The sequence below is a fragment of the Somniosus microcephalus genome, chromosome 11 (assembly GCF_052327205.1).
Source record: "Somniosus microcephalus isolate GS21.2 chromosome 11, FLI_Smic_1.0, whole genome shotgun sequence".
In the NCBI taxonomy this organism is placed as follows: Eukaryota; Metazoa; Chordata; class Chondrichthyes; order Squaliformes; family Somniosidae; genus Somniosus; species Somniosus microcephalus.
In genome coordinates, this window is record NC_140997.1 from 27,168,861 (window position 1) to 27,181,968 (window position 13,108).

General features: G+C 43.6%; 1 protein-coding gene across 1 annotated transcript in view; it reads left to right on the forward strand.

Moving 5' to 3' along the window:
* The first annotated feature begins 7,732 nt into the window (after positions 1 to 7,732).
* syngr3a (synaptogyrin 3a) overlaps positions 7,733 to 13,108 on the forward strand; it is a 90,280-nt gene continuing 84,904 nt past the window's right edge. The window contains exon 1 of the mRNA XM_086000400.1: positions 7,733 to 7,964. Coding sequence (XP_085856526.1) covers positions 7,866 to 7,964 — 99 coding nt within the window. The 5' untranslated portion in view covers positions 7,733 to 7,865. The remainder of the gene's footprint in view (positions 7,965 to 13,108) is intronic.

The window sequence follows — 13,108 nt, forward strand, 5'->3', positions numbered from 1 at the left end:
ATGTTCCCGATGATGGGTGAAACTAGAACTAGGGGGCATAGTCTTAGAATAAGGGGCTGCTCTTTCAAAACTGAGAAGAGGAGGAACTACTTCACTCAGAGGGTGGTAGGTCCATGGAATATGCTGCCCCAAAAAGCTGTAGAAGCTACATCATTACATAAATTTAAAACAGAAATAGACAGTTTCCTAGAAGTAAAGGGAATTAAGGGTTACGGGGAGCGGGCAGGAATTTGGACATGAGTCTAGGTTCGGATCGGTCATGGCCCTGTGGGTAGCGGAGCGGGCCCAGGGGCCGTGTAGCCTGATCCTGCTCCTATTTCGTGTGTCTAATTCTGTTAGATTCAGGAGATGGTTCTGTGATAGTAGATTGGCGGTTAGGATCAGATCAGCCATGATCTTATTGAATGGCGGAGCAGGCTCGAGGGGCCGATTGGCCTACTCCTGCTTCTATTTCTTATGTTCTTATAGGAGCAGGAGTAGGCCATTCGGCCCCTCGAGCCTGCTTCGCCATTTAATGAGATCATGGCTGATCATCCAAATTCAGTACCCTGTCCCTGCTTTCTCTCCATATGCCTTGATCCCTTTAGCCTTAAGAAATATATCTAACTCCTTCTTGAATATATTTAATGAATTGGCCTCAACTGCCTTCTGTGGTAGAGAATTCCACAGGTTCACCACTCTCTGGGTGAAGAAATTCCTCATCATCTCTGTCCTAAATGGCTTACCCCTTATCTTTAGGCTGTAACCCCTGGTTCTGGAGTTCCCCGCCACCGGGATCATCCATCCTGCATCTAGTCTGTCTAGTCCTGTTAGAATTTTATAAGTTTCAATGAGATCCCCTCTCATTCTTCTAAACTCCAGCGAATAAAAGCCCAATCGACCCAATCTCTCCTCATACATCATTCCTGCCATCCCAGGTATCAGTCTGGTGAATCTTCGCTGCACTCTCTCCATGGCAAGAACATCCTTCCTCAGATAAGGCGACCAAAACTGCACACAATACTCAAGGTGTGGTTTCACCAAGGTCCTGTACAACTGCAGCAAGACATCCTTGCTCCTGTACTCGAATCCTCTGGCTATGAATTCCAACATACCATTTGCCTTCTTAACCGCCTGCTGCACCTGCATGCTTACCTTCAGCGACTGGTGCACAAGGACACCCAGGTCTTGTTGCACTTCCCCTTCTCCCAATCTATTGCCGTTGAGATAATAATCTGTCTTCCTCTTTTTGCCACCAAAGTTGATAAACTCGCATTTATCCACATTATACTGCATCTGCCATGCATCTGCCCAATCACCCAACCTGTCCAAATCATACTGGAGTTTCTCAGCATCCTCCTCACAACATACACACCCACCCAGCTTTGTGTCGACTGCAAACTTGGAGATACTACATCTAGCTCCCTCATCTAGATCATTAATATATATTGTGAATAGCTGGGGTCCTAGCACCGATCCCTGCAGTACCCCACTAGTCACTGCCTGCCACTCGGAGAAAGACCTGTTTATGCCAACTCTTTGCTTCATGTCTGCCAACCAGTTCTCTATCCAAGTCAGTATCTTAACCCCAATCCCATGTGCTTTAACTTTACATGCTAATCTCTTATGCGGGACCTTATCGAAAGCCTTCTGAAAGTCCAAATACACCACATCCACTGGTTCTCCCTTATCTATTCTACCAGTTACATCCTCAAAAAATTCCAGTGATTAGTCAAGCACGATTTACCTTTTGTAAATCCATGTTGACTTTGTCCGATCCTGTTACTGTTTTCCACGTGCTCTGCTATTACATCTTTTATAATGGACTCTAGCATTTTCTCCACTACCGATGTCAGGCTTAATTCCCCGTTTTCTCTCTACCACCTTTTTTGAATAGTGGGGTTACATTAGCTCCCCTCCAATCTATGGGAACTGTTCCAGAGTCTATAGAATTTTGGAAGATGACCAGCAATGCATCTACTATTTCTAGGGCCACTTCCTTAAGTACCCTAGGATGTAGATTATCAGGCCCTGGGGATTTATCGGCCTTAAATCCCATCAATTTCCCTAACACCATTTCACTACAAATACTGATTTCATTCAGTTCCTCCCTCTCATTATACCCTATGTTCCCCGACATCTCTGGGAGGTTATTTGTGTCCTCCTTTGTGAAGACAGAACCAAAGTATGTATTTAATTGGTCTGCCATTTCTTTGTTCCCCATTATAAATTCTCCTGATTCTGACTGCAAGGGACCTACGCTTGACTTCATCAATCTTTTGCTCTTCACATATCTATAGAAGCTTTTACAGTCAGTTTTTATGTTCCCTGAAAGCTTACTCTCATACTTTATTTTAATAAATTCCTTTGTCCTCCTTTGCTGAATTCTAAACTGCTCCCAATCCTCAGGTTTGTTGCTTTTTCTGGCCAATTTATATGTCATCTCCTTGGATCTTATGCTATCCCTAATTTCCCTTGTTAGCCACGGTTGAGTCACCTTTTTTGTTTTATTTTATGCCAAACAGGAATGAACCAATTTTGTAGTTCATCCATGCAATCTTTAAATGTTTGCCATTGCCTATCCACCATCAACCCTTTAAGTAATGTTCCCCAATCTATCCTAGCCAACTTGCGCCTCATACCATCATAGTTTCCTTTATTTAAATTCAGGACCCTAGTCTCTGAGTCAAATACTTCACTCTCCATCTTAATGAAGAATTCTATCATATTATGATCGCTCCGCCCCAAGGGGCTTCGCACAACAAGATTGCTAATTAATCCTTTCTCATTACATAATACCCAGTCTAAGATGGCCTGATCTCTAGTTGGTTCCTCAACATATTGGTCCAGGAAACCATCCCGTATACACTCCATGAATTCCTCCTCCACAGTATTGTTACTAATTTGGTTAGCCCAATCTATATGTAGATTAAAGTCACCCATGATAACTGCTGTGCCCTTATTGCACGTGTCTCTAATTTCCCGTTTAATGCCACCCCCAACCTCAGCATTACTGTTTGGGGGTCTGTATACAACTCCCGCTAACGTTTTCTGCCCCTTGGTATTTCTCAGCTCTACCCATACAGATTCCACATCATCAGAGCTAATATCCTTCCTTACTATTGTGTTAATCTCCTCTTTAACCAGCAATGCTACCCCACCTCCTTCTCCTTTTTGCCTGTCTTTCCTGAATATTGAATACCCCTGGATATTGAATTCCCAGCTTTGGTCACCCTGGAGCCATGTCTCCGTAATCCCAATTATATCATATCCGTTTACATCTATTTGCGCAGCTAATTTATCCACCTTTCAGATTTCCAGCGTCCGCAGTATTTTGCTTTTGCTTCAGAGTATTCTAGTCAGACTGCACCTTGAATACTGCATCCGGGTCTGAATGCTAGGAATCAACAAGGACATTGAAGCACTGGAGGCAGAGTCAGGAGACGAATCCTCAGTGTCAGGGATCTGAGTTATGAGGAAAGAATGGAGAAACTTGGGTTTTTCAGGAGCCGACTTAGAAGTGCTCTTATAGAGGTATATAAGATTACGAAGGGTATAGAAAAAGTTAACCAGAATAGAACAAGGGGACACAGGTTCAAACTAGAGAAGGGTACTTTTAGAACATATATCAGGAAATTCTTCTTCAAACAAAGAGTGGTCAGCATGTGGATTAAACTTCCAGATCGAGTAATGCAGGTAAAACCCCTGGAATCAATTAAGAAACAACTGGATGCTACAATAGGGTGACATTAGGATCTCTCTGAGATTGATGAGTCAAGATGGGCTAAAACAGTTCTCCTCATCTTGTAAACTATAGTTTTCACTAAAATGAGCAAAGACAGGAATTTCTGCCACATTGTGACTGGAAATGGAAGCTAAGTAAGAAAACTGAAATAAAATGAAGGAGTCACCATGTGTAAGGGATAATGGATAAATAATGCAGAGGTTCAGGGATGTTCTGAAACAGAGGGCTCATAGGTAACCTCGTCAGACATGAGTGAGGTCACTACAGACGCCAGTTAACAAACAATGGGTCAATTAGAGAAAATGGATGAAGTGAGACATAAACTAATCAAGGAGATGAGACAGGATGTGGAATAGGATAAACTAATCATCAGGGCGCAGGAATAAAGGAACAAATGTGTAACCAAAGAGATGGGACAGATTATAGGATAGTATAAACCAGGAGGGAAAACCCCATACAGAGAGCGACAACCTGGGAGCGATGACCTAGGAGCAACACTCGACAGCAGGGACCTGGGGACAGAAACCCTACGTAGAGGTTTGGACAGAGATTGATCACCTTGGATAATATCAATATAAGTTGTGAGTCTTATATTTTGGAATTGTACTTTAAACTACGAACGGTGTTTGTTAAGCATTTATTAAAGATAAATCTTTGTACACGAAATCTGTTGCCTGTGTGTTTATTCAGACCAAACTTACATTTGAACCCTAAAAGGAAAATTGTGCATCTATTTCACAGAATCCCCACAGTGCAGATAGAGGCCATTTCGGCCCATCGAGCCTGCACCGACACATATCCCACCCGATCCCCGTAACCCCTACACCAACACATATCCCACCCTATCCCCGTAACCCCATGTATTTAATCCCCCTAACACTAAGGGTCAATTTATCATAGCCAATCAACCTAACCCGCACATCTTTGGACTGTGGGAGGAAACCGGAGCACCCGGAGGAAACCCACGCAAACACGGGGAGAATGTGCAAACTCCACACAGACAGACACCCGAGGCCGGATTCGAACCCGGGTCCCTGGCGCTGTGAGGCAACAGTGCTAACCACTATGCCACCGTGCTATTTGTTCGAACTTTCGAACATCTAACGAATTCTGAGCAACAGTGACAGAAATATTATTGTGGTCTGTGCGTAGCCTCGAATCACCTTTATATGACATATACAGTAATAGAATGATACAACAACACCACCTTTAATGTAGTAAAATGTCCCAAGGTGCTTCACAGGAGCGTTGTCAAACAAAATTTGACACCGAACCACATAAGGAGATATTAGGGCAGTTGAGGTAGGTTTTCTAGGAGCGTCTTAAAGGAGAAAAGAGAGGTAGAGAGGTGAAAAGGTTTAGGGAGTGAATTCCAGTGCTTAGCACGTTGGCAGCTGAAGGCACAGCCACCAATAGTGGAGTGATTGAAATCAGGGATTCTCAAGAGGCCATAATTGGAGGAGCGCAGGTATCTTAGAGGGTTGTGGGGCTGTAGGAGATTACAAAGCTAGGGAGGGGCGAGGCCATGGAGGGATAAGAAAACAAGGATGAGAACTTTAAAATCAAGGCGTTGCTTAACCAGGAGTCAATGTACGTCAGCAAGCACAGGAGTGGTGGGTGAATGGGACTTGGTGCGAGTTAGGACACGGGTAGCCGAGTTTTGGATGACCTCAAGATTACAGAGGGCAGAATGTGGGAGGCCAGCCAGGAGTGCATTGGAATAGTCAAGTCTAGAGGTAACAAAGGCATGGATGAGGGTTTCAGCAGCGGATGAGCTGAGGCAGGGATGGAGTCGGGTAATGTTCTGGAGGTGGAAATAGGCGGTCTTAGTAATGCAAAGTGTAGCACAGAAGGAGGCTATTCAGCCCATTGTGCCTGTGCCGGTCTTTGAACGAGTTATCCTATTAGTCCCACTCCCCTGCTCTTTCCCCATAGCCTTGTAAATTTTTCCCCTTCAAGTATTTATCAAATTCTCTTTGAATGTTACTATTGAATCTGCTTCCACCACCCTTAGAGGCAGCGCATTCCAGATCACGTTTTGCTGTGTAAAGAAATGTATCCTCATGTTGTCTCTGGTTTTGTGCCAATCACTTTCAATTTGTGTCCTCTGGTTACCAACCATTCTACCACTGGAAACAGTTTCTCCTTATTTACTTTACCAAAACCATTCATGATTTTGAACACCTCTATCAAATCTCCTCTTAACCTTCTCTGCTCTAACCTTCTAGCTTCTCCAGTCTAGCCACGTAACTGAAGTCCCTCATCCCTGGTACCATTCCAGAAAATCTCTTCTGCACCCTCTCCAGGGCCTTGACATCCTTCCTAAAGTGTGGTTCCCCAATTCAACACACTACTCTATTCCTCTATTAAAAAAGTCAAAGGTCCCATGTGCTTTTTTAACAGCCTTTTCAACTTGTCCTGCCACCTTCAAAGATTTGTGTACCTACTCCCCCAAGTCTCTCTCTTCCTGCACCCCCTTTAAAATTGTACCATTTAGTTCATATTACCTTCGCTCATTCTTCCTGCCAAAATGTATCACTTCTCTGCATTAAATTTCATCTGTCATGTGTCTGCCCACTTCACCAGTCTGCCTATGTCCTCCTGAAGTCTATTACGATCCACCTCATTGTTTACAACATTTTTGAGTTTTGTATCATCTGCAAACTTTGAAATTATGCCCTGTATACCCAAGTCCAGGTCATTAATATAGATCAAAAAGAACAGTGGACCAAATACCGACCCCTGTATAATTCCCTCCAGTCTGAAAAACAACTGTTCACCACTACTCTCTGCTTTCTGCCCCTTAGCCAATTTTGTATCCATGCTGTCCCTTTAATTGCATGGACTTTAATTTAGCTAACTGTCTATTATGTGGTACTTTGTCACATGCCTTTTGAAAGTCCATATACACAACATCAACCGCACTACCTTCATCAACCTTCTCCATTACTTCATCAAAGAACTTGATCAAGTTAGTGAAACACGATTTGCCTTTAACAAATTCGTGCTGGATTTTATTTATTAGCCAGTCCATACTTCTCCAAATGCTAATTAATTTTGTCCTGGATTGGGGGGAATTTTATCCCCCAAAGCCAGATGCGTTTGGGTCTGGTGGGATGTTAAAATGTTAAAGATCTCAAACCTGAGCCCAACCCACCACGAACCCACCCACTCCTGAGGCAGGGCAGGGGACGGGCGACCGACCCGCTCCCAGGAGGCGGGTGGTTCATTTAACTATTTTAATGAGGCTGCGTGCCTCACGTTTTTTCTCCATTTTAGGTTTAACCCTGGCCATTCGGGTTTTCCGGGCCTCGGGAAACCCGACAGCTAAAGGGAGGTGAGGACTGCTGGATCCAGCAGCTAAGTGCCTTTCCAGCACTGCTTGTGAGCCAGGAGGAGCAATATCGCTACTGCCTCCTCCTTTAATGTTACATTGGCAGAATCCTCTTCTCTAATGAAGACAGATGCAAAGTACTCATTTAGTACCTCATCCATGCCTCCACAAGAAGCTCTCCTTTTTGGTCCCTAATTGGCCCCACCCTTCCTTTGACTACCCTTATACCATTTATAAAAGACTTTTGGGTTCTCTTTTATGTTGGCCGCTAATCTATTCTCATACTCTCTCTCTGCCCCTCTTTCTTAGATCTCCTCTATACTTTCTCTATTCAGCTTGGCTCTCTACTGTATTATGACCCTTAAAACTGCCATAAGCCTGCTTGTTCTGTCTCGTTTTAACCTCTATAGCTTTAGTCAGCCAATTTGCCACGTGTGGAAGCTTTGACACTCATTCACTCACTGCCAGCAACAGCAAGCCTGCCAAAGCTCACTCATTTTGGCACTCATCTTAATGGTGGTTTAAAAATATTATATATATATATAGATATATCTCACTAAAGCAGGGGGGGATAAAACACACCATTGTCTCATCCTTTCTGCCTGTAAGCAGCACACCCCACCCCACCAGTGTTGACAGACAGCACCTCTGCAACTTTCGTCTTTGGACTGGCAGGGAGACACCTCGCGGTGGCGTGCCTCGTGCGCGGACGCCCGCGGTGGCGAGGCGGAGGCGCGCTCCCGCGGCGCGTCCCTTGTCTCAGTCGCGAGCCGGACGCTTAGCGAGAGACAGAGAGAAAGGTTCAAGATGGAAGGAGGTGCGTACGGAGCAGGCAAGGCTGGCTCTGCAATTGACCCCATCTCTTTCCTTAAACAACCCCAAACCATTCTCCGCGTCTTCAGCTGGGTAAGCGGCGTTTCAGGAATGCAATAGTTTATTTATTTTTTTAATAATGAAAATAAGTGATCTTTATCAATTGTGGAATGAGGATTAGAGACATCACCTGGCTGGTTAGAGATTTCTGACAATCCAGGTGCTGTGATGCCCATTCAAAGGGGACACATCAGTAAAAATGCATTTTTTTTTTACCCCCCTCCTATCTTTGTCGTTCTGGCTGCAAATACGTGAAATGTCGAGACGATTTAATCATTATTAAACCATAGCTGTCTAGATAGGAACAGAACGCCCAGGTATCGCAGAAATACGAATTAGTTGTTCAGTGTGTCGGGAGATAAAATGTACAAATACGACGATTATTTTTTGATGCATTTTTATTTATCTCCGGCTTTATTTTCGCAGGTGCCAAACACATTTGCAAAAATTAAGATAAAACAGCTTTTCTGTGTTTTGAGATGCAGATGATTTCTCAGTCTTAAAAACGTCGATAATACGGTGCTTGCTATTTTTTAAATTTTATTTTGCCATATTGTATCTGTTTATTTTTTTTCCCACTTGTGGGGGAAAACCAGTTTCACTTCCGTATTTTATTTTGCACTCGGTGTTACAGAACCAAAAGCTGCCAGAATTCGTTCTTTTTTATATTCCAGCTGATTTGAACACTGCGTTGTTGCTTTATGTTTCGACAGATATGTGTCACAATTAAAATGTTGTCTAAAGTCAGGGTGATTGGTTGGATATTTTGCCATTCCGTGGCCCTTTTGTAGCAAGATGTGTGTTTCCCCTCCCCTTTTTGGTATTTCCCCAAATTAATACGCGTTGCTAACTGTAACCTCGGCAATACCAGGGAAACGTTTGGGAAATTAGTCGGTGCTACAGAAAGTTATATGCCAGTTGATTCAAACAGATGGGCTTCCAGGAGGTGGGTTACAAGGTTGCTTTCTCAATAGGGGTTCTGACAGCTTCATAAGCTGTGAACATAACTGACCAGAGATTACAACAACAACTTGTATTTATATAGCGCCTTTAACGCAGTAAAATGTCCCAAGGCGCTTCGCAGGAGGGTTTATAAGACAAAAATATCGACACCCAGCCACATAATGAGAAATTAGGGCAGATGACCAAAAGCTTGGTCAAAGAGGTAGGTTTTAAGGAGCATCTTAAAGGAGGAAAGAGAGGCGGAGAGGTTTAGGGAGGGAATTCCAGAGCTTAGGGCCCAGGCAGCTGAAGGCACGGCCACCTATGGTTGAGCGATTATAATCAGGGATGCTCAAGAGGGCAGAATTTGAGGAGCGCAGATATCTGACTGGGGTGGGGGGATGTGGGGCTGAAAGAGATTACAGAGATAGGGAGGGGCGAGGCCATGGAGGAATTTGAAAACAAGGATGAGAATTTTGAAATCGAGGTGTTGCTTCACCGGGAGCCAGTGTAGGTCAGCGAGCACAGGGGTGATGGGTGAACAGGACTTGGTGTGAGTCAGGACATGGGCAGCTGAGTTTTGGATGACCTCAAGTTTACGTAGGGTGGAATGTGGGAGGCCAGCCAGGAGTGCATTGGAATAGTCAAGTCTAGAGGTAACAAAGGCATGGATGAGGGTTTCAGTCTTCATTTCCCTCCCTGATGTCTTTCTTTTACACATTATCGTTTTTGGTGCTTATACAGATTGTATTCATTCATTGAACTTTTGTGTTTTCAATCTGACATTTGATATCGTTCCTAGGCCTGTACTGTCAACAAAAAGCTGCTATTCAGATTCATTGAACAGTAGTTAACCAGGGTTTGGCGTGTATTTGGTGCGCATTGCCATTTATTCGATGGTGGATCATTCTAAATGTTTTGTCCTGGTTTCCATATTTTAATCGCATCCAGCGTGTTCTGTTTTTATTTGTGCACAGTTGCTTGTATTTTTTTTAATGGAAACGTGTTTCTCGAAAGAGATAGGCCACTATCAAGAGCACAGGCACTTCTGATATTCTATGTATTACGAATTGTGACATTGCTTCAGTCACTCACGAACGAGTACGCCCAGCACATTCTTGGATAAGACTTCATGCATCATTTACCGAGTGTGTTCTTAGTGGCTGAGGTGAAGCTACAATTTCTGACTGTACAATACTAATTGGATGCCAGTTGGGCGAATCCAGTTTGTGCCTTGTACCTGTGGTGGATTGCCACCCAGACAATGCCTCACACATACACTCGTGCCCTGAGCCTCACCTGCTCATACGACCACTAAGCTTACAGTCACCACAGCAGTGTAGATGCAATTCAGACACGGGTGTGATGCCCTTTTTCAGTGTGCTTGAATCAATTCATTATTCACATCTAAAAACCAAAGGTAAATCCTAATTTTCATTTATTAGTGAAAGCTAAGCAGGTAGTTGCAGAATAGTTAACTCGACCGGAAAGTAATGGGTTTCTAATGAGTGGGGTGGGGGTGTTGAACAAATAATAGAACAGGAAATAAAGTAATTCCGTTAAATATACTGCTTCAAGGTTCTGCACTCCTGCGAAATACTTATAACCATTAGAGCCGGCAGAAAATTGTACTAATGGTGGTTTGTTGCAAGTGAATTTCACTTGTACCTGTTGCGGTTAGTTCATACTTCCCTACCTTCTATGTTCAGAGGGAACACCTAGTAACGGTAACTCACATTGTGGATGAGCTATTCTCCACTACCTCTATAGCAATTCAAGGCAAAGGCAGTGTGTAATAGGAATTACTTAACAGTGTCTGCTTACTCACTTCTGTTTCCCACAGCTTCTGTGCATTAATTCAATTCTACAGCTGCGGATTAATCTTGTTGTTTGAAATGCTGCTTCACAGCCCCATGGAGATGAACATTTTTTTTAAACAATTGATCCACTTAGTTGACATTGCTGGTGAATCTCGTCATCAGGCGTGTTCTGCAGGAAGATGAGAGATCAGCGTAGCTCTCCATTCGAGATCCAATTTGGCCTCAGAATTTGTTTTAATACTACCACCTGACTAATGACCTCTGTTTTTGAATGGCACCCGGAAATGAGAAGTATGCTGCTCTCTCTCTACTGCTCTGCACGCGCATTTTGTTGGCAAGATCTGTAGGGTGATGTCATCTGAACGTATTTGCTAATTTTGGTCTTCTCCAGCAGCCTTCCACTATAAAGTCAACCTCCCAGGTACGGAGATCTGTGCGCGATGCAAGAGGTTAAGTACTTTGCATTGAAAATACCACCGCCCCCCCCCCCCCCCCCCACCGCCATTACGTAGTTCAATGGTTTGAACTCGCATCATCAGTGAGAATAAAAACAATGTTGTACAGTGTGCGGGGGGATGTCATGCGTTAGTTACATGTTGATGAGATAGAATCGAAACTAACGTGAATCCAAATATAAGCTGCTGACTTGTAATATGCCTGAAACAACAGAAAAGTTCAATAGACAAACCTTTTATTTTAAAATGTAAAATGATACTGGCCATAGAGTCAAATAGTCACTGGTACAAATGCTGGGACTATTCACCTGGTGAATTATTTATAGCTTGAAAACATGACAGGAAAGAATCCCAGTAGAACATCACTGTTGGTACAATATCCTGTGTTTGACACATGCCTTCCCTTTTCTTTTTCCACGCCATCCTTTCCTGCTATCTCCCTCTCAATCTTTCTGTTTCAGTGATTTAGGGAAAAAATGTTTTTCAATGATAAATATTCTTTTTTGAATATTTTATAATCTAGTTATTTTATATTGTTCATTTAATCCTTTTGTCCTTGGTGTGGTTCCCCCCACCCCCTGTTGAATTATTTGGAGTCTTTCTGTGCTTCCAGTCTACCTTGTGAATTATCTTTTGTTAAAGCTGTCTTGTCTTTAGCTGCACTCTGTTTTATACCCCAAAATATATATTTTTTAATTTAATAAATCTACCAATCTAAGTTCCAGGTTTTATAAAGTGCTATGAGCAGAGAATATTGGAACTCAGCCAATTCTCATTGGTAAAAAACTAATGAATGTTTTTACTATAATGAAGAGAGTTGGCAAACTGAAAGACTTGCATTTATATAGCGCCTTTCATGGCCACCGGACGTCTCAAAGCGCTTTACAGCCAATGAAGTACTTTTGGAGTGTAGGCACTGTTGTAATGTGGGAAACGCGGCAGCCAATTTGCACACGGCAAGATCCCACAAACAGCAATGTGAAAATTACCAGATAATCTGTTTTTGTTATGTTAGTCAAGGGATAAATATTGTCCAGGACACCGGCCAATAATTCCGCTACTCTTTGAAATAGTGCCATGGGATCTTTTACATCCACCTGAGAGAGCAGACGGGGGCCTCAGTTTAACACCTCATCTGAAAGACGGCACCTCCGACAGTGCAGCACTCCCTCAGCACTGCACTGGGAGTGCCAGCCTGGATTTATGTGCCCAAGTCCCTGGAGTGGGACTATGAACCCACAACCTTCTGACTCAGAGGCGACTGTGCTACCCACTGAGCCATGGCTGAGACAGATGAAGTCATCCTTTGTATAAAATCCAACTAGGAGAACCAGAAGTTATAATTCGCTAAAGAAATCACAACTGACCAGAACTTGAGGAATAATGGGGATGATTTTTCTCTGCTTTGCGCCCCAGGAGGGAAAAGTGGCAGCGACTTGTGATACCAGATCTCCACCCTCTTTTTGCTTAACATGCACTTCTGAGGGCTTCCCTGTGAGGTGGTGCAGAGTGCTGTTCCCTGGAATAGGCAGAAGCATGGTAATGAGGTGGGATTGACCTCCCCGCTCCTCCCGCCTCATTATTCTGTTTCTCCACTTGGTGGAGGTCCAAATGCAGTGGCGCCCACAACAATTCGGCCTTCGTGCTCGCCAGGCTTGCTACAGGTTCCATCCCCACTTTGGTGTAAGCCTCTTCCTGTGCTGGGGATTGCCGGGGCCATTATAATGAGCCATTATCCCTACTCTCTGTCTCCTGCCGCTCAGCCAATTTCCTAACCAGGTGAATAATTTGCCCTCGACTCTGTGGGCTTCTGCCTTGGCTAACAGTCTCTTATGTGGGACTTTATCAAATGCCTTCTGGAAGTCCATATAAATAACATCCCTAGACATTCCCCTGTTCATTACTTTAGTCACCTCTTTAAAAAATTCAGTCAGGTTTGTCAGGCATGACCTACCTTTCA